General features: G+C 42.4%; 1 protein-coding gene across 3 annotated transcripts in view; it reads left to right on the forward strand.

Moving 5' to 3' along the window:
* Positions 1-8,940, forward strand: part of ZNF704 (zinc finger protein 704) — a 217,710-nt gene extending 208,770 nt beyond the window's left edge. For 2 of the 3 annotated variants that reach the window (XM_082600715.1, XM_082600716.1), the window contains 2 exons: positions 120-217; positions 1,134-8,940. In XM_082600715.1, the coding sequence (XP_082456841.1) occupies positions 120-217; positions 1,134-1,245 (210 nt within the window). In that variant the 3' untranslated portion in view covers positions 1,246-8,940. The remainder of the gene's footprint in view (positions 1-119; positions 218-1,133) is intronic. The other variant, XR_014291541.1, reaches the window with a different exon arrangement.
* Positions 8,941-27,595: the final 18,655 nt, after the last annotated feature.

A 27,595-nucleotide genomic window follows, 5' to 3' on the forward strand; every position in this document is an offset into this window, starting at 1 on the left:
AGGAAGCACAGCCTCTCCGTGTCTGATGGTTGGGTACCCCTGCCCACGTGGCAAAGGCTAACGAAATGCATGGTGAGGAGAGCCTGCCCCGTTAACTTTGTTTTCCATGTGCTTACTAGGTGTCACCAACCCACAGTCACCCGGTGGGCACAGGAGAGCAGAGACAGCACACTCACACCGTCTTGTCCTCCCCACCCAGAGGGACGGTCAGCCTAAGGTATGACTGCTTGAAACCCCACACGCCTCCTCTCCAGGGAATTAACTGAAAAATAGAACAGTGAGGAAAAGAGAAACCGGAGATACGATCTTCATAAAATTCCCCTGAAATGGATGAAACACCCCTTCTTTTGTTCCCATGGTTTTCCCCATCTATTAACTCTTGATAAAGATTTGTTATTTTTCTGGGGTCACAGTTTACAGTAAATTTTCTTGCAGAATAGGTAATGCTGATTACAGGGTCTCTTTAAAGCCATGTTGCATTAATGTCTGTATGAAATGAAGTACAAAATAGAGTTTTTAATCCAGATCAAGGAGGACCTCGCCAGGATTCCCTTAACCAGAAGACTAGAAATTTGAGAAGCAAGAGAGCATTTGAAAGTACATATTTAAAAACTTGAGGGCTTCCCTGGTGGCGCAGTGGTTGAGAGTCCGCCTGCCATTGCAGCGGACATGGGTTCGTGCCCCGGTCCGGGAAGATCCCACATGCCGCCAAGCGGCTGGGCCCGTGAGCCATGGCCGCTGAGCCTGTGCTCCGCAAAGGGAGAGGCCACAACAGTGAGAGGCCCGCGTACTGGGAAAAAAAAAAAAAAAAAAAAAAACTTGAAAGAATAATGCTTTCTACTGGTATTTCTTGTATTTACTTATTTAATTCAATGTTATGGAGATGCCCAAATGGACACGTCTACAAATGGACAAATAGAAGCTGAAGAGTTCTGGAAGTACTATAAGTAGCAGATGTTAACAGTTCAGTGTAGTGGCTGTGAACACATCCCACACAGGTTAATGGCTGAACCTAGAGAGACCCCCTACTACGTTTCCTAACTTTTTCTAGATTTTTCCAGGGATTTTGAGCCCTCCAAAGAATGCCCATTGAATCCCTCACACTGAATACTGTTTCCTGGCCTGTCTTACAGGAAGCCCCGGGGAGAGGGGAAGAAGTGCCGGAAGGTGTACGGCATGGAGAACCGTGACATGTGGTGCACGGCCTGCCGCTGGAAGAAGGCCTGCCAGCGGTTCATTGACTAATGCACAGGCCCCTGATCATTGCCCAGACACTCCTGCCCTTGACTTGTGCTGAGGGTGTTGGAAAGCGCTTTTCCTTCTGAAAAAAACACACTTGAAACCCAGGGAAGGCACTTCCGGGAACCTTGGTGAAATCGCAGCAAAAAACAAAAAAGGTCACCACCCTCACTGTTCTTGCTGAGAACCCAGCCGAGAGCATCTGTAACTACTTTTTTCCTTAAAAAATCAACTTTTTTTTTTTTTTTTTTTTTTTTTGCTGTATGTCTAGCTCTGAAAACTGTGGACTTCTGTAGCAATCGAACCAACCAAGCCCATTTTTCCTGGAAAGGAAGCCCATTTTGATAACCTTTCTGGATAATGTCGTTTCTGAGGTTTTTTGGGGTTTTTTTTTTTGACGCTTAAAAAAAAAGCTACACGTTATTCAGTAGCATTTGTACAAAGAGCGATACCTGTTTTCATTGTGAATAGTCTTTTGCCTGTTCTCCATTGGACTTCTGGGAGCAGTACACATCATGATGTGTTGCCAGGAAACGGCAGCAGTCTGGGTATCTTTTCTATGTCTTGTTTGTTTGTTTGTTTTGTTTTAAAGAATGGCCCCAAACTGAACCACGGTAGAGCTATTAGCTTGAAGGGCCCAGGAGGGCATAAGCTTGAAAAGAGATTGACAATGGACATCACCAGCAGACTTCAGCCCCAGCTGAGTTCAGGACATCCCGCTGTCACTGTTGGGAAACGTCTGGGAGTCTTCCTCGGAAGCCTTCCCTGAGGGGTGGCCTGGCCCACTCTCTCCCGGCCACAATGCACTCAAGACCTGGCACGCATTGCCATCTGGGTAAGCTTCAAAGCTTCCTTCAGGGATGCGACGCCAGCCATAGCTCGGATCTCTTCGTCACTGCTTATCTGACAGTTGTTGCCAGGTCAGTGGCTCATCAGGCCTTCCTTCCCTCAAAACGCCACCGCTGACTGTTTTCAGAAAAGGTAGAGAATGCCAGACCATCCCGGCAGGTGTGCTTTATTTACACAGCAGAGCACAGCCTCCACGTCCCCATCTGTTCAGAAAGTTATGTGAGGTCAACATCCATTCTGAGTGCACTTTTATAGGTTTTATGCTTTAGCATGTCTGGGAGATGGGTTAATGAACAATGTAAAGATTATATGGGGAAAAGGAAGGTCCAAACCTTTATTTTTCTTATCAAAATATTGGAGCTATTCATTAAGAATTTGCTCAGAAGGGAACATACAGAACACCAAAAGGAAAATGCGTGTTGGTATAGGAATCTCTCAATTTAATAGGACCAGGGCTTGCACTGTGTTCCATTTATTAGACTTTCTAGCCTGGTATTTGTCTGTTTGTCTGTCTTGGTGGTAGTGGTGCGGGGACAGGGGAGTAGTTGTCAAGCCCTATAAATAAGCTCATTCTCTGTCTACCCTACTCTTGATTGCCCTGCTAAAGTTATTCCTCCTATACCTATGCAAAGAAGTAAGAGCACCTTATAGGATGCACTGTGTCGGGACGGGGGCCTAGGATCAGCCATAGGAATGTTAAATGAAGTTGCACAGAGCAAAGTTTAATATATTTAGAGATTGTACATATGCTTTTTTTTTGAAAGAGTAGAAAGAAGTCATCTAGTCGTAAGAGCTATCCTCTTTTTTTCTAATAATCAAGGGAAAAAAGAAGGAGGTTCTACAGTGTAACATCTGCAATCTGTGCATTCATATATTTTGGCAACTTTATTTTTTAAACTTTCACATGACATTTGAAGCATTATTCCTTGAAAGAGATCCTGTTTCCCTCCTTCATTTATTTTTTTCTTTAAAAACACTTATTTTAAGAGCAAAGAAAGAGCTTCAGTTAATATCACATCGTGATTACCAGTCAATACAGCACCAGCTATAATGTATGTTTGAATACTAACAAAGTCAGCCAGGAAAGGGTTTTTTAAGTGCAGAAACGTATTTGCATCCTCTACCCCAGCCTGTCTTTTCTCCTCCCTGGTGTCTTGTCGCTTCACCCACAGGCACCTCTGCTGGGAGGTGATGCTCTGGCCTGGTCCAGAAGGCCCTGCACTGTGGCTGGATTGCCCAGTGGCCACGGTGAGTCCAAGGCTGGTCAGCCATTTCAGCAGGCTCACCATGGACTTCAGTGATGGTTGGGGTGCAGTAGTGGAGCAGCGGGTTTTCTCTTCAGCAAAGTTCCATGGCCCTTGATCCTTGGATTAAGTCACTAATCAAAAGAGATTAAAGTGATGAGGGGCTAAATCCATCCCCTACTCCCAGAACTTTGGGACACAAGGAGGGAGAGATGGTAGCTGTGGAGCAGTCCTAGAGTGAGGCTCTGTGGCTCTGACCCCAGAGGTACAGCCCATGACTAGTGCTAGGCTCTGACCTGGCTGAGCCAAGCTCAGTCCTTACCTAGGTATTAGCCAGTGCACCGATACAAGCAAAGGGTAGAACTGGATGCAGCTTCCTTGGGATTTCTTCTCCTTTCTAAAGCCTTCTTCACACACACTCTCTGCATCTCACACTCACGCGGGGCTCCTTTCTGCTGGCCAGCCCGGGGCTCTGTGTGTCCTCTTCTCTAGCTCTGAGGTGGGCACAGACCCTCAGTACTTCCTGCACAGAGACACTGATACCCTGTACCAAGGCATGTAATGACTAGGGAACTACCAGGCTTCACCTGCCTGGCCTTGAAGAAAAGGAATGAAACTTCTTTTAAGCCACCCAGAAAGCTACAAATTGCAATATACAGCACTGATTATAAATGCTAAAATAAAAAAAAATATATAGAGCTATTTTGTTACATTTTGGAACTAAATGAAGTGCCAAATTAAGTCCAAGATTTGTTTTATGCCTCCTCTTTTTTTTTTTTTTTTTTAAAGATTTTCTGATGTGGACCATTTTTAAAGTCTTTATTTAATTTGTTGCAGTATTGCTTCTGTTTTATGTTTTGGTTTTTTGGCCCCAAGGCATGTGGGATCTTAGCTCCCCAACCAGGGATTGAAGCCACACCCCCTGCATTGGAAGGCAAAATCTTAACCACTGGACCACCAGGGAAGTCCCTGTTTTATGCCTTCTCTGTGATACCACGTTCTTTTCTGTGTTCATTTGGCAGGAGGAGGGGAGTATGGGTGGGAAGGGAAGCCCCAGGGCATGTGGCTGCTTAACCGAAGCCTCGCCCATCACGGGCACATGTCTGTGGAAAAGGAACGGCAGTGCAGTGGGTTCTGGTCCCAGAGTCTTTCTGAAGAAGGCATGTGGTAGCCCTTGACTTTTCTCTCCCCGTTACCCTTTCCTTCAGAAAAGATTTCTCATCTCTCTCCAAAGAAGGCATTTCCTGGTGATGGACAGGCTTCTCCAGGTAGCTGCACGGCAGAGAACAGTGATTTTAAGCCTTAGTTCTTCTCAGAGAATGTGCAACCAATTTATGGGAGGCAGTGTGACAACCTGGAGGAAACACCCGGGTAGCAAGTGGGTGGGGAGCCAGAGAGGAGATACAGGAGGGCTGTGGACACCTGGCTCGGGCTCACCATCCTAGAGCTGATCAGCTGGTGGTGACTGTCCCTGGGCACCTCCGAGGGAGCTGCCAGGTTCCCGCTCTGGGAGCAGCTGATTGAAGCAAGGAGAGAGCTCCTTTGCGGGAAGCACTCAGGCCAGGGATGCAGGACTGCCGTGCGCATCTCGGGTGGGCACAGACTGCTCTCCTCCTCACTTGCCGGGAAGTCTTCTCCCTTGTTTGGCAAAAGCCAGTGTCAGGAAGAGGGCAGTGGGTTTCTGAGCAAGAATGTGCATGCCTGTCAGCAGCTCCGTGCACCAACAGGGTGGGTGCCCTTTATGAGACGATTCTTTGTCCAGGCATCACTGTGTTGCAGATAAAAACTTTCAATACGATGTGTGTTACAGTTCTTGGGCTTTCCAACAAAACTTTAAAAAAAATAGTGACATGTATGTTGCAAAAGATTTCTGAAACTGACATGCCCCCTATCAAATTTCAAGATCACTTAAGTTGAAGTCCACTGTCGCTGGTGTCACACTAAGCCACACTTGAAAGCAGCCCTGGGTTCTGAATTAGCCGGCACTGCTAAAACCCATTTCCGGCTTCATCCGACTTCAGTAGAAAAGGAAAGCGCAGCATTCACTTGTGAATGTTTAGAGAAAAGTGACAGAACGTGTACATGTGGGAGAGAATACCTTGAGAATAGTAGCAAAATACTGTAAAAAATATTCTTTTCCTCAGGGAAAACTAAAGGGTATGTGAAAAATAGATCTGGAGGATCCTAAGACTAGAAAGGTTTTTATGATCTCCAGCATCTTTTCTGGTCAGAACAGTTTTTGTTTGTTTGTTTGTTTTTTAATGAACATGATACCATTTCAAGACAAATTGCCATGAACTGGACAGGACCGACATTTTGAGGTGTGGAGGAATGCTCTATGAAACAGAACAGTTTCTTTGTTTCTTAGACCTGCATTCTAAGGCTGACATCTGAACCACAGCACAGTCCCTGGTGGGTTTTCACAGACTCATGTAAGGCTGTTTGTGAATGTAATTATGAATATGACACCTTGGTGTTCCCTTTTATAATCAGCCGGTTGGATGACTGGTTATTAGCTGTACACAGAATTCTATAGGTGAGGGACGTGAAAGACGTGCAATTTACTTTAACAGCAGGTTAAGGAGCAAACTTCCATGGACTTTTGTGGACAAGGTGCTGCTTTTTCTCATGACCCTGTAGAATTTCTGTCAACCACATCAACTGTAGCTCTGACCTGTATGAACGCAGGGAAGAATTTGTGCATACAAATGAGTGGAAACAGAGCACGATTCATGAATATGGATGAGGATGTGGATCATTTTGGAGAAAGCGCTGGGCACACGGGTCAACTGGAAATTTCATTTCTCTAAGAAAATAACCCAACCAGCAGCATACACGCTTTCCCTGTTCCCCATACCTGTGGGAATTCCTCCAGAGCGGAACTGTTTCCTTCTGTCTTTTGCATTGTAACTAGTCAAACCGGAAGTCAGTAAATAAAACGAGCTTAGCACTTTTAGGTACCAATTGTATCACTAAGTAATGCCCACCACTAGAGCAAGAAAGTGTAAAATGCATTTAAAACCGACTGGTTTGCTTATTGTGACTGACTTTGAAAAAGTCCAGATCCAATCAATGATATACATGCTTTAAAAGGTGTATCTATCATAGGACCAGAAATCAAAACGGGAATTTTACTTCTGGTCCTGTTTTGTAAATAGTTCCTTTTCTTTTTTTTTTTTTTTTTAAGACAATCTCATGTTTTATAACTTTTCTTGTGAGTCTGAGAATCACAATGGTAATGTGTTATGTCAAAATGTAATCTTAAATACAATAGTAATTATAACTTAATTTTCCAAATAAGACAAGAAATATACTGCATAGGCTTCTACAATTCTGAGAGATGTGACACTTTTATAATAAGCATTAGTACTTCTCAAGTTAACAGAACTGGAAATATTTTACAAGATGCAGTGTTTTGTAATCACAAAGAACATGAACATTTTGTGGGAAATGACCTTGGTTTTATACATTGTAGCTTATTTTTTAAAATACAATAATTTACCAGACAGGAAGTGTTAATATTATAAGCAATTCCTGCTCTCCAAACAAAGGGCTATGCCTCTTTTAAGCAAGCGTTCTGATGCATATCTTTTCAATTAACCCTCTGCAGCAAGGGTAGAAATGCAGATCAGTTGGAAGATTATTACAAGAGAATCAAGATGGCAACAGCTACCCCTTTTATCTTTACCAGTGTGTTTTCAAAGTATCTTGGGGGGAAAAAAAACTTCAAGAATCATCTTATGTATCTTAAATCTTTAAAATGTTAATAGATATGCTTATAGGCAATGGGAGAAATATACTTGTAAATTCTTTAGTGTAAAATGATAGATTCCTGTCACAAGGACAAACTTATTCCTCAACCTAACCAGAACCACAAAGCTGCTTTTAACTAGCAAGTATCATTTGATGGAAATTTCTAAAATCATGGTGGGTAAGCCCAAAGATAGAATTCTTAGGTGATCAGTGATGTTTAAAATAATTTTGTCCTCAGCACTAACTAAATAACTTTAAATTCCTTACCAGAACAAGTGCTTGATTTTTCACATGAAGAATTCACAGACAGGCAAGTCTGAGATCAGAAAGTCACTGTATTCCCAAGAGTCGGGAAACAAGGAAGGCAGCCATGGAGAGTTGATTAACCGCACAAATAATTTTGAGCTTTGCCAAAACCATTTCATAATGCTCTACAGTTTTTTCTAGCCCACTCACTGTTAAAGCAAGAAAGCATCTTTTCTTTCTAAGATTTTGGTAATTCAAAAGCTAGACTAATTAGTCAAGTATGCAGATAACATCAAAAGAAAAGCTGGGATAGAATGGTCGCACACCCGTTGGGCAACCCCTATAAGATGGTCAGAGGGTCACTCTGACTTTGCTTTCTAATAGGCTTTAGGATCTGCACACATGAGGACTAGAAGTGCATGGAGTTAGGGGAAAATGTATACAGCCTCATCTCTGAGATGAAGCAGCCCAAACCTCTATCTTCATTCTCTTGGAATATCTCTAATGTTGGCATTAAAAGTTCCCAAGAAGTGTTTATTGCTGCATGGTTTTGAACCAAATGAGTCTTGCTTCCTATTTAAATAGAAGCCTCCTAATCCTTTCTAAACAGATGCCTTGGAAAGAACAGGCAGATTCTGTAAATGAGCGATTCAGATCAGGCAGAAGAAGGACCCTAAAGAATGACGGAGATCATGGTGAACCAGAGGACACACACCCCCTTTAAAGGGGGATCCCAGCTCTAGACAATCAGAACCATGCAGAAATCAGGCCTGGGGCTGCTAGATCTTCTGACCTGGAAATATAATGTCACCTGACACTTAAGCTAAACTCAAATTCTTGGCCAACCGTGTGCAGACCAAAGAGAACGTGTATGTGGGCAGATGCAGCCTTTGGCCACCAGTTTCAACTGTTGGGAAAAGCAGATTTCACCTTCCAGAGCCATCAGGTCAAGTTCTTCCATCAGCCCTACAAACTCACACATTGGTACCATCTGGGCAACTAAAATCAAAGAAGGGAAAGAGGCCAGTTCTCCCCAGAAATCATTCTCATGGAAGACTTGAAGATAAAAACACAATATCCTTAAACTAGCCTTGTCTCTGATCAAAATATACTGAAGCATTATTCAGCTGTCACTCTGCCTCCTGGCGTGCCCAGGCCAGGCCCCAAAGCATGGAATGACTGTAATCCTAACTTCTTTACTGTTTTCACTGCCGTGACCACTGTGATGAGGGCTGGCAAAGAACAGCCTTGTGCCTTTGGAGAAGGCAGCCAGGAGCCCCTGCAGTTTAAGATAGCACACATTGCCTTCTTGTGCCAAAGCCCCTTGCCAACCCTTCCACACCCTCTCCCACTCCATCCTGCCTCGTAAGTTTGCATCCCAGGATAAAAGTTCCTTTGTTTCACCTCTGACATGGCAAAATCCTTGCTTCAGAACTGGTAGGTACTTAGGTATTTTAGAGTGTTCAGTAACCTCAAAATGGAGTTTTTCCACGTAGAAAACATTAACACCTTTCCCCGAGGGCAAAGACAAAATGGGAATAAATGTGTCATGGAAAAAAATTAGACGTTGCTTCCTTCATTTGGATGAACTAAGTGACTTTAGACTGTGTCTTACACCAGAGTCCTGATGGTGTTGGGATAATCACTAACCCTTTCACATATATAAGACAGTATGTCTCTTTCAGATACATGACTTCATTTGACCTTCCCTAGAACCCAGTGTAAAATAAGAATATTTAAGATCACCATCACCACCTCCAAGGCCAACCTGGTTCAAGTGGTCTTCAACCTGTGACTCGGCCCCATTACTGCCTGGAGGGAGGAGGGAAAGAGCGTGTGAAAGAGCTCGCTCAGACCTCAGTCTTCCAGAATGACTCTAGACCTGAGAAGACCCAGGGACCCATGTTCTTCACCCATCCTTACAACCCAGGTACTTCAGCACAGAAATAAAGCCCACTCATTCGCATTGTCAAATGCACACTCAATCACCCCCGAATTTATCCCTTTAGGGTACCTACCAGATCCCTATTCCCTAAATTCCAACTAAGTGATTAATTATAGGAGTTGATTAGCTGGTGCAATGTTCTGAGTAAAACTTTTGACTCCTTGGAAAACAGTTATTTTGCCACTAGCATTCAACATTTGTTATCCATGTAAACTTTATGGATGCCCCCAAATTTGAAAACAGCTCAGATTTACAGTTTGTAATGATCAAGTTGAAACCTACTGTCAGCTCAACCCGGTAGTATGGTGAGGTCAAGTTTAAATATGAATACAGTTACAACGACGCTGGCAGTGCCTGAGATTTCTGTCGTTGTGAGTGGTTAAAAGGTTGACCAGTCCATGAACGGATTTCACCTTCCCCTTCTCCCATCAGCTCCCAGGTTTCACATCCTGAGTTTAGGGTAAAGCCCCTCACAAGTGTAGTCATGGGGCCTAAACCTTTTTGTCCCATCGCCTGCTTCGTTAACAGGCTTTTCGATAAAAGATACTTTTATTATGTTTCGGGAGCAATACAGTGCTAGAGGAAGGAACCGTGAGCTTTCCTCCTCTGCTGGAAAAGAAGCCCGTTTTGCAGTGGTAAGCACCAATGCCATGACAGCGGCAGGACTTCCAAGGACCCAAGGTCTAGGGAAGAAGAAAGAAGCTACCACTCAAAAAAAAAAACAAAAAATAGATTTTTGAAAGAAGGTGGGGATTATGAATTCAACACTTAAACTGTAGTCCTTGTTTTTCAAAAATATTCTTTCCTATTGAGCACCATCCACATAATTAACTGCCAGCTTCCAAAGGAAAGATCCCCTTTACTTATATTATGAAAGTGTTAAAAATTAATTCTCAAGTCTGATTAACCATTACATTTACATACTTACTAGGGGCAATTCTCTAAATTTTTAATTCAGAAAAATTAGCCAGGGGAGCACGTAACAACTTCTGAAAAAGGCAAGAGCACTATCATTAAAGAACCTAATTTTCTTTAAAAAAAAAAAAAAGTGGCTCATTTATTTTCTTCTGAATTCTCTTTACGTCTCTGACTAAAGAGGAAAAACCAGCATTCAGAAGAAGAAATTGAGCGTTAAGGGAGAGAAAGGACAGTTCCCATTCTAGTTACTAGTCTTGTTTTCCCATCTTGGCATCCACCTGGAATTCACTAGTAAAATGTTACCCTCTCCTCTTTGCCTTTATCCACCCAAGCCAGAGGCCATGCTGTCATGTATGTTTGCTTCCAGAAGTGCTGGATGAAACATTTTTGCTTCTGTGTTCCTGATTTCTCACTCTTAATTAAGGTCCAAGGGAATAAATATTACCGGGACTGGTATGTTAGGCTTAGTCTATGAGGCTACTCCCTTCCTTCTGGGAAATGCTTCCATTTGAACAGTTTTCAGTGATCATTCAGAGAGCAGGTCGGTCAGCAGACAACCTGTCACACTCATCACAAAAGATTTGGTCAGACTAACTGGTAAAGAATGACAAGGCAGATACCTAATCCTTTCACTTTGACTCAAAGCCCCCCTCCCAAGTCCCCTACCCCACCAGTCCCCTCCAGAGCAAAGCCAATGCAGTGATCAGGGCAGAGGAAGAGAACTTCACATTCGTTGCTCTAGGCCCTGACCTCTGCCCAGGATTACAGAGCATGAAAATGGAATTGACCTTTATTATGTGAAAAGGTAGTGGCTCCTGCAGGGTATAATTGTTTTAAGTTTATATTTATGCAAAGAGAAAACTCATCCAATCTGCTCGTGTTGTGAAGCACGTGTCTCTCACCCTGGTGGAGCCCCCTTCCCATGTTTTGGGCACAGATGGCCAAGACAGAAAGGAAACAGGCAGAGCTTTGGGGGCCAGTGGCTCCAGAGATGGGATTACCCCTCAGGGATCTACAGTGTAGCATAATCCATAAACTACTCCCACCCAAGGGAAATTAAAAAAAAAAACAAACGGATGCATCACGGGGTGTACTTCTCTGGCGGTCCAGTGGTTAAGACTCTGCTCTTCCAACGAGACATGTGCTCTATCCCTGGTCCCTGGTTGGAGAACTAAGATCCTGTGTGCCGTGCAGTGCGGCCAAAAAACAAAAAAAAAAGATGCATCACTTTTCAGATTACAAATGCTTGCTTTGCTTATGCCTTTTCCCCTACACTCTGCTAATTGGAAAGCAATGACTGTGACTTGACCAAGCCCTGTGATGATAGCAAAGCTTCTTCTTCCAAAGTATCCCGACTGTTTGGGGGAACCTCTGTGATCACTGGTAGAAAGCTTTAGAAAAGATTTAGATTTTTAGGGAAGAACTCAATATCCCCCAAAATATACTAATTCTGTGACTTCAATAACTGAAAATGTCCTGGGTGTAAAATAACCCAGGCATGCGGATCATACACGTTTTTTAAAAATGCCATTAATCAGTATTTTCCTACAACATGACCTTAAATTCCTATTTTTATAATTAATGGTTGGGCGATAGTCAGCCATTGAAACATAAGCTCTCTGGAATAACCAGACACTAGTGTAGTTTCCAAAGTGTTTCATATATCAAAATCTATATACTTAGAGGAAGAACTCAGGATAAGAAAAAATCGCTAGGTCCCAAAGGGTTTGTGACTATCATCAAATACAACAGCCGAGTGGCCTGCTGTCATCTTTTTCAAATGAGGGAGCCGGGGAGAGAGAGAACCACAGTCAGTACAAAACCTCTGTTGTCCTTCATCCATGATAGGGTTTAAAAACATTCTACTTTTAAGAATTAAGCCATCTTTCAAATTGTTTTCTACACCAAATCTAACCTATTAAAATGAAATTATAAAATAGCTAAAATGGGGTATTTATTGGAAATTGCTGAGAGTAGAAAGCATTGCTTTTTCGTGCCTGCTAAACAAAAAAGAGAAAGACAGAAGAAGCAGCCCTTCCTGAACGATGCGGGTGTTAACGTGACCAGCATTAACTCGGAATCGGGCACTAATTCAAAAGCAATGAGGCAATGCTCTCCAATTTTTAGAGATCTTTCAAAATGCAATCTTACCGCCATTTGGAGGTAAGTACTGGCTTAACAAAAGTCTTTAATATTAGTGAATGAATGTAAAAAGTTACAAACTATGCATTTTCAAAGAATAATGTTATTTTGTATCCAATCCAAGTCAATTTTTTTCATAGAGACTTACCACAACTGAAAATTGTTCAAAACACACTTGAATGCATATCATGATGGGGTTGTAGGACTTCCATCTATATAGTTCTAGCTGATAGTTTTAAAGACAGTGCATTGAAATTTCAGGCTCTATACAAATTCAGCCATGAAGGTGAATAAAGGAGAAATGGTTTATATTTTACTTCTTCAGCAGAAATGGGAAATGTGGGCTGTTACGAAAATGGGCCCAGTTCTTTTTAGAGGTGACTGTTCTAGTAACACTGGATTAACAAGCAAACAAAACTACATGAAGTTAATGAGTATTGCCTTGGATGAATAGAGCATAGGTTGTGTCTATTGTGTTTTAAGTCACAATCTAAGGGAAAAAACTATTCTCCAAAGGGTTTGGATTATATAGTTTTGAAGAACAAAACATAAAAATATTGTCCAGCAAAGCAAAATCATTGGTCTTTTTTTCAAAATTATTTGGAGATCATTACTTGTATTTTTTGGAAAGTCCATATAAAACATACACACATTTCTTCAGCCCTCCTTTAGATTTTGTATTTCCATGAAACATTTTTTGCTAATAATTTATCTTTGCTCCTTAATCAGTACTTTCCTACATTACTCAGCGTGAAAAAATTTTTTTTCCTTCATCTGGCAATGTTGAAATAAAGAACTCCATTTCTCTGCCATTCTGGATCTCTTCTGTGTCCACTGAGATAGTTTCTCAGCTGTTTGTATGTAAAATATGGAAAAACACACTTCTAAACCTGGTACTTGTGGTTATACTGAATATGTTTGCTACCTATTTAGAAGTTATTGGGGGTGGGGATGTGTCTTTTTATATGATTTTTAGCCAAATTCAGATGTTCTGATACTACATTTCTGAATACCTATCCGACTGTAAATACAGCCTGACGAGGTTCAGGTTAATAAACCTTTTATGTGACTGTTCCTCAGCCATGCTCCTTGCCAGCTTTGGGCACCTTGTACATAGATTTGTCGAATGTTTAAATGATGTTGTTTTTCTAAATGCTGTTCTCTAAAACAACTTTTTGAATGTTTTTTGCTTTCCATTGTTTGGGACTTTGTGTGTTGGTTAAACAAAAAATGTTTCCTAAATATTTAACACCAGGAAAACTATTTCAAATAAACTGGTGCTAATTGAAAGAGAAGAAAAATTTCAGATGGAAGATTTACAATATAAAATGCTGACACCAGTTAAACTAAACTGCACTTTCCCAAGGGGACAGCTGGCATCTACCTGCAATGGGTATCACGAGGACCACTGAATGTTTACAGTTTCTGTGGCCCATTTAAGCATAAAATATAGAAATGGTGCTGTCCCCCCAGAGTTGAGGATTTGCTACGTTGGTCCTATGGAAGCATTTAAGTAGAGGTAAAGGTCTGTAGTAAGAATCACTTTAGTAATAGTCTTCTGGTCTTTGGACTTTCATGTTCTGTAATGCTTAGCTGTAACAATGAATATGGTGTTGCAATCTAGTCTGACGTCATCGTTGCCCTGTATTTCCTGCGTGTATGGTTCTACCTTGGGTTGCACTGGCACGTGCCGAGCCAGAACACTGGACTTTCAGGAAGACCATTCTGACTTCTACGGTGTCCACACACATGCATTTAAATGCACTTGTAACTGGTTAATTACCATGAAGTCTAACTTCCACTTAATAAAAGTTTTTGTGTATCTGCTTCTACTTGGGGGCTGTTTATTTGAGTAAAGGATAACTAACCTGTATCCAACAAAGGTTCACAGGGGTTAGAGGGTTTGAGGCTTTACCTACAGTTGTAAAAATAATTTAAAACCAAAGGGATATCTTCCCCATATCAACTGCTCACCATCAAGGCTATTTTTAGAAACATGTTGTAGGTACATCTCTCATCCAGAGCAGTGGTCCCCAACCTTTTTTGGTTCCAGGGACTGGTTTCGTGGAAGACAATTTTTTCACAGACAGGGTTGGGGAGGGAGGGGGTTGGTTCAGGAGGTAATGCGAGTGATGGGGGGGATGGTTCGTGGTAGTGCAAGCAATGGGGAGCGGCAGATGAAGCTTTGCTGGACCCCGCCACTCACCTCCTGCTGTGCAGCCTGGTTCCTAACAGGCCGCAGACCGGTACCGGTCTGAGGCCCAGGGATTGGAGACCCCTGGTCTAGAGTTCAGCTCTGATAATTACAACTCAAACCCATTCCCCTGGCAATGACTGCCCAGATGCATTAGCTGCTCATGCAACGCCGCTGGTCCTGTTGCCTGGGTCATGTAAACACAAGCTGGCAAACAGAGGAAAGGCAATGTCTGTTCTGATGCCAAGCCAGCCTGGAGACCCTCCTCTAGGCCAAGGCCATGTCCACTAGAACTTGACCTATTCACCTGCAAAGACCAAGCATATGTATTTGTGCAGCAAGGCAGCAGGCTTTGGAGTTCAACAGTCTTGGACACAAATCCAAGTTTTGCCTCTTGCAAGATAGAAAACTGGACATTTGATTTAACCTTTTTTAAGTCTTGTTTTTATATTAGGAATGATAATAAAAGAGATGAAAACTAATTAGTCTGGCTTGGACAATATCTACTCCTAGTCCAATCTGCCTTAGCTGGGGTGAGGAGAGCTATGACTCATGGTCTACTGCGTGCTTCCAAGAAGTTCCTACCTCATGCGGCTATTGTGCGAATTACTTGAAATAACATGTCATCACTCACAGAGAAGAATTCCCCAAATGGAAGCCAAAATACTCAAATACTGGAATTCTCAGATATCTAGGATGAGTGCTTTCAAACTCATGAGCGCCTTCAGAATTTTTTCAATTTCTTAAGAAGATTCTTTCTAAGATAAAAATGTCCGGCCTTAGTAAATAGCTTACATACCACATCTGAATGATTTCTTGGTTACACCATTATTTCATCAATTAATAAACTGGGCAGTGGAGACAGTTTTACAGCTCAGCCTATTCAAGAACTAGAAGATTGTACAGTTGGACACCCGCTGCTTTCTTCCATGCCAACCCCAGCCCCAGCCCACCTCCCCGTCATTGAACAACTGTGATTCCCTTGTATTCGGCACAGGGCCCCTGAGCCCTTTGACCTTTCCTGAGATGCAGTGGGATGGGAGATAGGACTTGCTTTGCTCCTACAGCACAGTGCCAGGCAATGTGCCGGATGCTTCCATGTGATCATCTCATTAACTCTCACAGCAGCTCTGTGTGGGGAAACCACTATCCCCATTTTATGCAGAATGAAAGACCTTCATAAGGGTTAACTGTCCCAAGGCCACAGAGCTTAGGATGGAAGTGGACGTCCCCCCTGACACCGCCCAGTTAGACGTTCTGCGTTTTGAGGGGCTATCGTCTGTGGATCTGCTGTGTGTGATCGAAGGCAGCTCTCCTCTCTGCTCCCCCTGCTTGTTGGTTTCCTCCACCTTTGAACCAGGTGAGGGCTGCTCTTCACCCCAGGATGCCTTCCCTCTCCATCCTGTCCTCCTGCCTCTTTGCCGCTGTCCATTCTTATCACTTCTTTGGCCAGTTTCTCCCCACAAGCCAAAGGCACTGCAGGGAAAGCATGGCCCTGTATTCATATCCATCAGTAAGAGTTCTTTCTCCCTGTTCTTCCCCCAGCATGTCTGCCAAGCCTGCGACCACATCAGATGCCTCATCCTTCCCCACAAAGCATTGTCATCCTCAGGCCTGAGGGTTCTTGAAGGTGATTGCTAGACAGTTGACTTTTAGTGCCCACATGTTTGCCAAGAAGGAGGATGGACGTAACAACCTCTATGAATGGTGTTCAAACTGCACATTCCCGCTTCTTCCGGGCCTTCCTGCCAAGGTCCCAGGAAGTTCTGCTCCTCGGAGAGTCACCCAGGAAGCTGCATGGCCCTCAGGAGTAAAGAGCAGAAGAAGATATTGGGAATCTGGGCTGGTGATGTTGTCCTGCAAAGTTGTGTGTCACTCATATTTGCAAAACAAGTTTTGACCAATTGCCTGCTATCTGAAGAGAGGCTACAGCAAACATCTAATGAAGTAATGGATTTTTTTTTTTTTGGCCACACCTCGCAGCATGCGGGATGTCAGTCCCCCGACCGGGGATCAAACCCATGCCCCCTTCCAGTGGAGGCACGGAGTCTTAACCACTGGACCTCCAGGGAAGTTCCAGTAATGGATTCTTTTAATGTAAAAAAATGAAAGCTACCTTCCCCGCAAAAAATACCTTCCAAGATCTTACACTTCTTACATCGGCATGTAGTATGTGCTCAATAACTTTTTAAAATAAATTTATTTACTTATTGATTTATTTTTTTGGCTATGTTGGGTCTTCGTTGCTGTGCACAGGCTTTCTCTAGTTGCTGCGAGCGGGGGCTACTCTTCGTTGCAGTGCATGGGCTTCTCATTGCGGTGGCTTCTCTTGTTGTGGAGCACAGGCTGTAGGCACGTGGACTTCAGTAGTTGTGGCACGTGGGCTCAGTAGTTGTGGCTCGTGGGCTCTAGAGCACAGGCTCAGTAGTTGTGGCACACGGGCTTAGTTGCTCCGCGGCATGTGGGATCCTCTGGGACCAGGGCTTGAACCCGTGTCCCCTGCATTGGCAGGCGGATTCTTAGCCACCGCACCACCAGGGAAGCCCTGCTCAGTAAATTTTTAAGTGAATGAATGAAAAACTGTTCAGATGGATCATTTCTTCAGGCTGTAGATACACTCTCTGCTTTCCATCTACCACTGCCTGAACAAAGCAAAGAGACAAGAAGGAAGTGAACATTTTGAAGCCTGGCATAGACATTTATTTGGTCTAAGTGGCATTTTTAAAGTTTCTTTAGAGGATGTACATTCTCAAAATTACCAACTCCAAATGACTCTATTGATTACCTAGTAATTAGCTCATATAGGACAAAGTGTCCAGTTAACATACACTATTTTTATGTAGAAGTTCCTTGCACATAGCAAGAATTCAATAAACGGGTAAGTGAAAAAAAATGAACGCTTCTAAATGAAATAAATTGCAGCATAGGTCTGTGCCATTAAAATCATGCAGAGTAAATGGAAGAAGGCCAATAGGATTTGAGTCAATAACACAGGAGAGAGAATCTAGGCTGGCACTAAAAAATAAACACTATTTTTATGATTGGGATCTGGGTATGAAGGTGATTGTTTGTATGATAGTGATTGTTTGTAATATATGTACACATTAAAAAAATATATATCAGGGCAGTCAAATGCTTGTATTGAAAGCAAGCCCTGCTGCTCCGCCCCTTTCCACCCCATCACACTCCCAAAAGCAGCCACTTCTAACTCATTTAACTTGATTCCATTTTTCTAAATTACATGCAAGTGTGCTGCCAGGCAAACAGAAAGACCAGCCCAGTCCAAGGCAGCAACAGTATCAGAAGCAAGAGAGACAAGCCCGGCGTGATGCTGCAGGATGCACAGGGACTGGCAAAGTGCCCAGCACAGGTCAGTGTCTCTGCTCCGAGGGGGTCTCTGCACAGGGCTCGAGATGTAAAGTTCTGAGTAACACATATCTCTCTCTTCCTGGGCACCAAGACGCTGCCCTACTGGATGATCCAGGGGTCTCTCACGAGATGGCTATGAATCAACCCCCCCAAAGCACAGTGAGCCCTGGGTAACCTGAAAACAACCAAGAGTCCTCGGCTCCAAGTTAAACCTGCAAACTAGCCTTGGACCCCAGACCAAACCTTCAGCCAACAAGCTGGCTAGTGGATTCCTTGCCATCTCTTTTAATACCATCTTCACTGCCGCTTCTGGTTCTCAGTAGGTTCCTTATTCTAGTTGATTTCATGATAACGCCCAGATCATCACAGGAAAACATGTCAAGTCAGATTTTGCAAAAGGGTTCAATGCAAATGTTGCTCACTGTTCACTGTTTGGCTACACCAGACATGCCAGGGACCAGCTGCACACATGTGTCTCACATGGCTGGAAGCAAGTAATAATCTCATTCAAACTATATTAAGCAAACACAAGTGGAGGATTTATTGAGACAAGGTCTCTCATAGGATCCAAGGTCAGACAGTGTTGCCAGACCTCGTGGAGTCCTAGAATCAAGATCAAGAAAGCCATTGGGAAACAAGAAAGCCACACTCTCCACCTTGCCAGGCCCGTCCCCTCACCCAGCCTCCTTGGGGTGGCAGAATCAGGATTCCTCTCTTCTCTGTAGGTCTCTTTTCTTCTCTCTCTACATAGCTGCCTTCTTTGCTTCTCTAGCACACGGTGAAAAATGGCCACGAGAGGCCCACATTGAACTTGCGGCACATGTGGTCAAGAGTGGGCTAGATTTTTGGAGCACCAGTCCCGAATTCAGGAATCATTGGCCAGGCTTGGGTGAGATATCTTCCCCTGCTCCAATCAGCTAGGCTTGGGGGAAGAGTGGTGTCAGGGGTCAGGTGGGAGGGTCTCTAATAAAAAAGTGTGAGATTCAGAAGGCAGTGATGGGGGGTAGAAAATAACTGTCATTCCTAGTACAGTAAATGAAAGTCATTTTTTCTTACTAATAAATATAATCATAGAATTTACATCTGAGGGGTATTAAAGGTCACCTAATTTGTCTCTCTTATTTCATAGATAAGATTCATGACCCAAGAATATCATTTTACATTTATTAATGTTGTTTGATGCTAGTTTGTTTTTGTAAGATTTTATTGTTGGCTAGTTTTCTGAAAGACAAGGTTGTCTATTCTCTTAAACATAACAGGGTGGAGTACAGAGGATAGGACCACTGAAGCAATACTACCTGAGTTCAAATCCCAGCTCCACCATTTACTGGCAATGTGACCTTGGAAGATTCATTAATTTCTCTGTGCCTCAATTTCCTGCTTCATCAAATGTGGGTAATAATATGACCTATCTCATATGAGTACTGTGAGTTCTAAATGAGTTAATAAGTGTGAAGTGTTTATAATGGTGCCTGACACAGATTGAGCGTCATAAAAGTTTATCTGAGTCATCAACAGTGCCATCACTTAAATAGCTTGAGACAGATGCATTAGCCAACAAAACCATCTGGAACCATTAGAACAGGGGGCCACTAGTTAAGTAACAGTAAAGCTGAAAGTATATATTTACTTCTAACAAAGATTATTTTCTAATTTTTCCAACTTAGAATTCTTCCACATGATAGAAGTGCAGAAAAGTAGGAAGAAAATAAAATCACTGATAACCACAACACTGAAAAATAAACATGGGGGGCTTCCCTGGTGGCGCAGTGGTTGAGAGTCCGCCTGCCAATGCAGGGGACACGGGTTCGTGCCCCGGTCCGGGAAGATCCCACAAGCCACAGAGCGGCTGGGCCCGTGAGCCACGGCCGCTGAGCCTGCACGTCCGGAGCCTGTGCTCTGCAACGGGAGAGGTCCCAACAGTGAGAGGCCTGCGTACCGCAAGAAAAAATAAATAAATAAAAATAAGCATGGGTAGATTCTGCATTTTTTTCAAACTATTTCCATGCATATTTATTTGCATAGTTGTGATCACACTGTATATATAATTTAACATGTTGCTCTTAACCGCTTAACATTATAGCATATGCATTTTCCCACGTCATTAAATATTTTCAAATGCCTGTATTTTAATGGCTGGGTAATAGTACAGCATGTAGATATATACTGATTTCCTAAAATAGTCCCTCTTTGGAAAACATAAGTTATTTCCAATTTTAAACTCTTTGAAACCCTTAATCCAGATTGCCAAATTACTCTCCAAATGATCTGGCTCAATTTTCTCTCCCATCAGCAAAATGAATGTTTTCCTGTATGCTCAACTGAAATGAGTATTATCATTATTTAAATATTTCCTAAGTTCACAGATATTAAAAGGCATGTCATTGTTGTTTTAAGTTATATTTCTTGGACTTCCCTGAGGGTCCAGAGGTTAAGACTCCGCACTTCTACTGAAAAGGCATGGGTTTGATCCCTGGTCAGGGAACTAAGATCCTGCATGCCGCACGGCGAGGCCAAAAACAATTTTTTTCAATTTAAAAAATAAAATTAAACTAAAAAAATAAATTATATTTCTTGAAAACTAGCTGATGATATTAAACATTTTTCTAAGTCAACCCTTTACATTTTCTATTTACAACATGTTAGTTCATGTCCTTTGCTTATTTATCATTTGAAATTTTACCCTTTCCTTATGTATTAGTAGGCATTCTTTAGATTGTTAGGCTGTAAACTTCTGTCTTATTTGCTATAATAGCTTTCTCAAATTTATGTGCATTTTTTAATTGAGCTATAGTTGTTTTACAATACTGTGTTAATTTCAAATGTACTGCATAGGGATTCAGTATTTTTGCAGATTATATTCTGTTGTAGGTTATTACAAGATAATGGGTATAATTCTCTGTGCCATACAGTATATCTTTTTTGCTTATCTATTTTATATACAGTACTTTGTATCTGTTAATCCCATACCCCTAATTTGTCCCTCCCCCTTCTTTCTTCCCTTCAGTAACCATGTTTGTTTTCTATGTCTGTGTATCTGTTTCTGTTTTGCATTTACATGGAGTAGTATTATTTTTTAGATTCCACATGTAAGTGATATATAGTATTTGTCTTTCTTTGACTTATTTCACTAAGCATAATGTTCTCTAGGTCCACCCACATTGCTGAAAATGGCAGTATTTCATTCTTTTTTATGGCTGAGTAATATCCAATTTATGTGCATTTTAAATTCAGACATTTTTGCATGCAAATTTTAAATCTTTATATCATTAAGTCTGTCAATGTTTTTCTTTAAAATTTTACCCCTTGCTTATAGCTTAGATGGGCCCCTCACATTCAAGTATCAGGAAATACTCCCTTATATTTTCTTTCAGGTTTTATTTGTGCTTTTTTTTCCCTTGCTATCTAGAATTATTTTGGTATAGGTAAAGGTTAAAATGTATTTTTTTCTTCCCAAGTAGCTGGCTAATTATCCCAATCTCATTTATAATTAACCCATCCATTCTCCAGGTTTGATTATCATTAGCTACAGAATTGTTATAAAATTATGGATCTTCTCAAGGCTCTTCTGTTCCTGATTAAACTCAGTTAACCCAAGTTATCCCTGCCTCCTTTTTCTTGGGGCATTTGCACATGATCAGGCATGAAGATGGTGAGGTGGACAGTTTCTGGTCCTGGAAAGTCATGTGCTGTTTTCTGCTAATTCCATCTGGTCTTTGGACTCCTGTCTTTACCATCCCATCATCCGCTCTTTTTTAATACATATATTCTTTTTCATATTCTTTCCCATCATGGTTTGTCACAGGATATTGAATATAGTTCCCTGTGCTATGTAGTAGGACCTTGTTGTTTACCCATCCTATATACAATAGTTTGCCTCTGCTAACCCCAAACTCCCAGTCCTTCCCTCCCCCACCCCCTTCCTCCCTGGCAACCACAAGTCTGTTCTCTATGTCTGTAAGTCTGTTTTTCTTTTGTAGATACGTTGATTTGTATCATATTTTGGATTCCATACAGAAGTGATATCATATGGCATTTGTCTTTCTCTTACTGACTTACTTCACTTAGTATGATGATCTCTAGGTCCATCCGTGTAGCTGCAAATGGCATGATTTCATTCTTTTTGACCATCATCCACTCCTGACTCATCATCCCATCATGACTCTGCTGTGGACTCTAGTTGACACAGTCCACGGTTCATCTACTGACAGTTCCCCATGTTACTCTCTCCAGGACCCTTCCAGCCTCCTGGCCTTGTTACAACCCCTCTCCCTCTCTCCTGGGGTCCTGGGAGAATGGAGGGCTGTCTTAAGCTAGCCCAGGCCTTGGCATGCCACACTACCTCCCTTACATAGCCTCTCTGGTGCCATGATGGCTGCTGTCTGCAGCATCCTCTAGAGAGCAGGGCACAGGCCCACTCTACTTTGAAATCTCCCTAAATGTATTTGGCGTTGCTCTCACCTCCCACTCCTATAGGACCTCTAGTGAGACTGCACCAGAGCTTTGTTCCTCACTCTCCTTTCTGCCTCTTTGGAACTCTTCCTCTTCCCCTCCCCCAGTTAGTCTCTACCTTATAGTGTCATATGATCCTCCCAGCCCAGTGTCATCTTTGACACCACCCTCTCCTTTACTCCTTGTGGCAAATCTGTTACCAAGTCCATTGGATTTTACCTCCTAAATATCTCACAAATATACTCAATTCTGTTTCCACTGTTCTCACCCAGGTGGAAGCCCCCATCCTCTATCACCTGTACTTGCTCAGATCTCCCTCGGCCAATTTTGCATCCTTTCAATGCATTCTCCTCTCATAAGCCACTGAGATCTTAAAAACACAAATCTGATCGTGTAACTCCTCCTTTGTGCACTTTGGCAAACTTCCTTTGCCCTCACGATACAACTCCAGATCTTGCCCAGGCTGGCATATGTGAGTCCCTGCCCACTTCAGCCGTGTTCAAAGGTACCCCACCTACCTGCTGGCCCTCCAGCCCCTTACACACACATCCTGTCTCCCATCCCAGCGCCTTTGCCCTTCTTCTTCTCTCTGCCTAGAGAGCTTCCCCTAGGTTTACTGTCCTTTTCCCTGCCCTCACCTCCACCCACAACCTTTCATCTGGCTAACTCCTCACCACCTCCTCAGGGAAGCCTTCCGCTCATGCCAGAGGTTAGGTCTCTCTTAGTCACTGCCTAAGAGCTCTGTGAAGGCAGGGACTATGCTGATCTTACTTGATACTTCTCTGGTAGGTAGCATACAAGGGGTCATGAATGAATGAATGAATACAAAGAAGGATGCAGGAGATTCAGGTGGGAAACATGAATTAAGTCTTAGATACCTAAAGTGTTTGTCTCTATTCAATATCCGATCATCCGTTCTTATATGTTATTTTCCCAAATCAGCACCTTAACTTAGGACACAGATGGTGGTTGATCAAAATTTCTAGTAGTAAATTGGGCACGTGTCTTGCCTTGTGGACATAATGTCATAGCTTCTGTCTACCTACTCTACCAAAAGCAGAAATGCAAGTGTAAATTCCAAACAAACTTGGGAGGAAGAGACATCAAAATGCACTTGAAAGTTTATTAAATGAGTAAGTAGAAAAAAACTGCAAGGCTACTTCAGTCACATGGAGTCTGATCTCCCCTCGAAAAAATGGGTTACAAAAAAAGAAAACATGAAGAGCAGCTTCTCCCCTCTAAGTTTTTTTGAGGGGATAGCAATGGAAGGAAGATGGTTTTCTGAGAAAACTCAAGCAACAGATGTTTCTGAACAGAAGCTTAAAGCCTAGAACTTTTACAATCTGAAAATCATTTGGAAAAACTGCATTATAAGCATACACCCTTGGCATTGCCTAGAGAAAAGGAATAGCCTCTTTTCTCAGACAAATGTTTGCCATCTTCTGCAATATATTTTCTAGCATATCTCATGACCCCAAATTTTTATGTAAACCACAATACCTTAACACGAAATTACTTATTTTAATAATAGGAAAGTTATATTTGACTGCAATGAAACCGTAAATCTGGCCTGTTTTGCTTCACTTCATTTGTTTGGATGGCAGTCTGGCAAGGTTATTTAACACAGTGCAGACTCTTCCCCTGTACAAGTCAAATATTTTCTATTTAAAAGTTGATGTTGTGCCGAAGGCAGAGCTGTATTTCTTTTTTCATTTTTTCTTTTCTTTGCTTTTTATAGCTAAATAAACAAAGGATCTGACTTAGAACTTCTTCTACTTCTCTATTTACCATACAATGATAAAGTAATAAAATTGCTTCCAAATGCCACATTCGAAAATCAGTGTCATAACTTTAGAGAAACCAGAACCGACTGTAGATATTTCTGCCTTCTGGGAGAGAGGGGTCATTCATCTCCGGGTAAGTAGGTAGGTCTTTGGTTTTGAGAAAAACACCTCAGAGTGCATTGATAGTTCTTTTTAGTAGAAAGAAAAGAGGCCCCTTGGGCAAGCCTGAATGGCCAAGTTTTCTACATAATAAACAAATGGAATCTGCACAGTTGAGATGTGTGTGCGTGTGTGTGTGTGTGTGTGTGTGTGTGTGTGTGTGTGTGTGTAAGTGAGTGGAGACCTGGGACTAGGAATGGAAGTAGGGAGATATGAGGAGAGAACAGTGCTGTCCAACAGAACTTTCTGAGATGATAAAAAATGTTCTACATCTAAAAAAAAAAGAAAATGTTCTACATCTATGCCATCCAACATGGTGGCCACTAGCCACATGTAGCCACTGAGCACTTAAAATGTGGTGATATTATCAGGGAAATGAATTTTTTAAATTTAGTTTAAATTTAAATTTCCACATGTGGCTAATGGTCACCCTATTGGACATGGCAGAAAAGAGGCCCCTTCACATCAATCCCTCCCCCTCCCCAAACTTGAGCCATGAGCAGCAGTGTATGACCTGAGGAAACCAGAAAGCTCCCAGGGTAGGGATGCTGAAGGACTTTCAGGAATCCCATGAGTGAGTGATAGTTGAGTTTAGGTTGTTGCTTGCCCTGCGTTTCCCTCTTGTTGTCCACAAACCTTCAGGAAATGCCTCCTATACTAAGGTAACCATTCATCTCAGCTTGCCTGGGACTGCCACTTTGTGTGATGCCCTGGTGTAACTGCTAATAGTCCCTGCTTCACTCTCAAAAGTGTCCCACTTGGATGCCCCACCTAAGCACACAGCCTTGTAGTCACAGTATCATAGGGATTTAAGGAGAGGAATGTACAGAGAAGCTCGGACTTCCTGTCGCCTCTCCCCAGCAGCCTCGTACAAGAGCTGGGGGAGTGGGGGGTGGCGCGGAGCAGCCAGAGAACATGGCAGAGCCTTCACATGGGCCCGGCCAGGACAGAAGCGAGATCAAACTGTCTTTCCCGAGTACACTAGAGGGGGGCGAAAGAGGCGAGACAGAAGAGGGGGGAGAGAGCCAGTTACAAAGAAGGAAAGAGAAATAGAGTTTTTCTGGCATTTTCAAGCATTACCAATATAAATTGGACAGATTAAAATCTTTCCAGTTTCCTGTGCTTGATAAAATGCAGTATTAGGATGCAGAATGCTCTACTGCAGTTAAGCCCATAACAGCACTTGTAAAATTCTTCAAGGCATAATTAAAGTTTAGAATAAAATCATCTGAGATTTCCACCAGTATATAATAAAACCAAACTAGCACGTGGAAGATAAGGTGAAACTGAAAAGTCCTAAAGCCTGAGCTTGGCCATGGCTCACGGGCCCGGCCGCTCCGCGGTATATGGGATCTTCCCGGACCGGGGCACGAACCCACGTCCCCTGTATCAGCAGGCGGACTCTCAACCACTACGCCACCAGGGAAGCCCAAACCTGAGCTTTTATCTGAAATATATTAGGCATTAATTTCTAACTTTGGATCCAACATTTTGTTTATTCATGTGTATTTTTGTCGTGTGTGTGTGTGTGTGTGTGTGTGTGTGTGGTGAGAAGGATTAAGATCTACTCTCTTAGAAAATTTCTTCTCCCTTTGTCTGGCTTATTCACTTAGCGTACTGTCCTCCAGCTTCATCTATGTTGTCACAAATGGCAGAATTTCCTTCTTTCTTGGGGCTAAACAATATCCCCTTGTATATACTTACCACACCTTTATCCACTCATCCATCCATGGACACTTTTAAGTTCTTTCCATATCTTGGCTGCCATGAATAAAACTGCAATGAACTTGGGATTGCAGATATCTCTCCAAGATACAGATTTCATTTACTTCTGATACATACTCAGAAGTGGGGTTGCTGAATCATATGGTAGTTCTATTTTTCATTTTTTGAGGTGTGAGGTAATGTCTCATTATGTTTTGTTTTTTGTTTTTTGGTTTTTTTGCGGTACGCAGGCCTTTCACCGCTGTGGCCTCTCCTGTTGCAGAGCACAGGCTCTGGACGCACAGGCCCAGCGGCCATGGCCCACGGGCCCAGCCGCTCCGCGGCATGTGGGATCTTCCCGGACCGGGGCACGAACCCATGCCCCCTGCATCGGCAGGCGGACTCTCAACCACTGCGCCACCAAGGAAGCCCCTCATTATGGTTTTGACTTGCATTTCCCTGATGATTAGTGATATTGAGCACCTTTTCATATACCTGTTAGTCATTTGTATATCTTCTTTTGAAAAATGTCTATTAGCCATTTGTATATCTTCTTTTGAAAAATGTCTATTCAGGTCCTCTGCCCATTTTAAAATTGGATTATTTGTGTTTTTTTGCTTTGTGTGTGTTTTTAAAGCCTTACACAGGATTTTAAGTGATTTCCCACTTAGCAGTTTTGTAAATGAGAACTAGACATTTTCACTACATCAGTCCTAAATCCACTGTACATATGAAACATTTGAAGAATAATTGGCTTTACTTTACTTCTAGACATACACAAGATGCAGTTTTGTCCTTTTTATGACCCAGATAAATGCCTAAAGTATATTTCACTGAGGTGATGACAGCAAGAAACAGAATGGTGGAGTGATTAAGAAGGTGGGATCTACCATAAAAAAAAATGAAATAATACCATTTGCAGAAACGTGGTTGGACCTAGAGATTATCATACTACGTGAAGTAAGTCAGACAGAGAAAGACAAATATATGATATCACTTATATGTGGAATCTAAAAAAAAAAATGATGCAAATGAACTTATTTACAAAACAGAAACAGACTCACAGACATAGAAAACAAACTTATGGTTAGTAAAGGGGGAAGAGAGAGGACAAATTAGGAGTTTGGGATTATGAGATACACACTAGTATATATAAATTAGATAACAAACAAGGACCTATTGTATAGCACAGGGAACTATATTCAATATCTTATAATAACCTATAATGGAAAAGAATCTGAAAAAGAATATATATACATATATATCTACACATATGTAACTAAATCACCTTGCTGTACACCAGAAACTAACATGACATTGTAAATCAAGTATACTTGAATTTTTTTTTTTTTTTTTTTTTTTTGGTGGTACGCGGGTCTGTCACCTTTGTGGCCTCTCCCGTTGTGGAGCACAGGCTCTGGACGCGCAGGCTCAGCGGCCATGGCTCACAGGCCCAGCTGCTCCGCAGCATGTGGGATCCTCCAGGACCGGGGCACGAACCCGTGTCCCCTGCATCGGCAGGCGGACTCTCAACCACTGCGCCACCAGGGAAGCCCCCTTGAATTTTTTTTTTTACTGGAAAAAAAAAAAAAGAAGG

Source organism: Mesoplodon mirus (assembly GCF_964341445.2).
Source record: "Mesoplodon mirus genome assembly, chromosome: 16".
Taxonomy (NCBI): Eukaryota; Metazoa; Chordata; class Mammalia; order Artiodactyla; family Ziphiidae; genus Mesoplodon; species Mesoplodon mirus.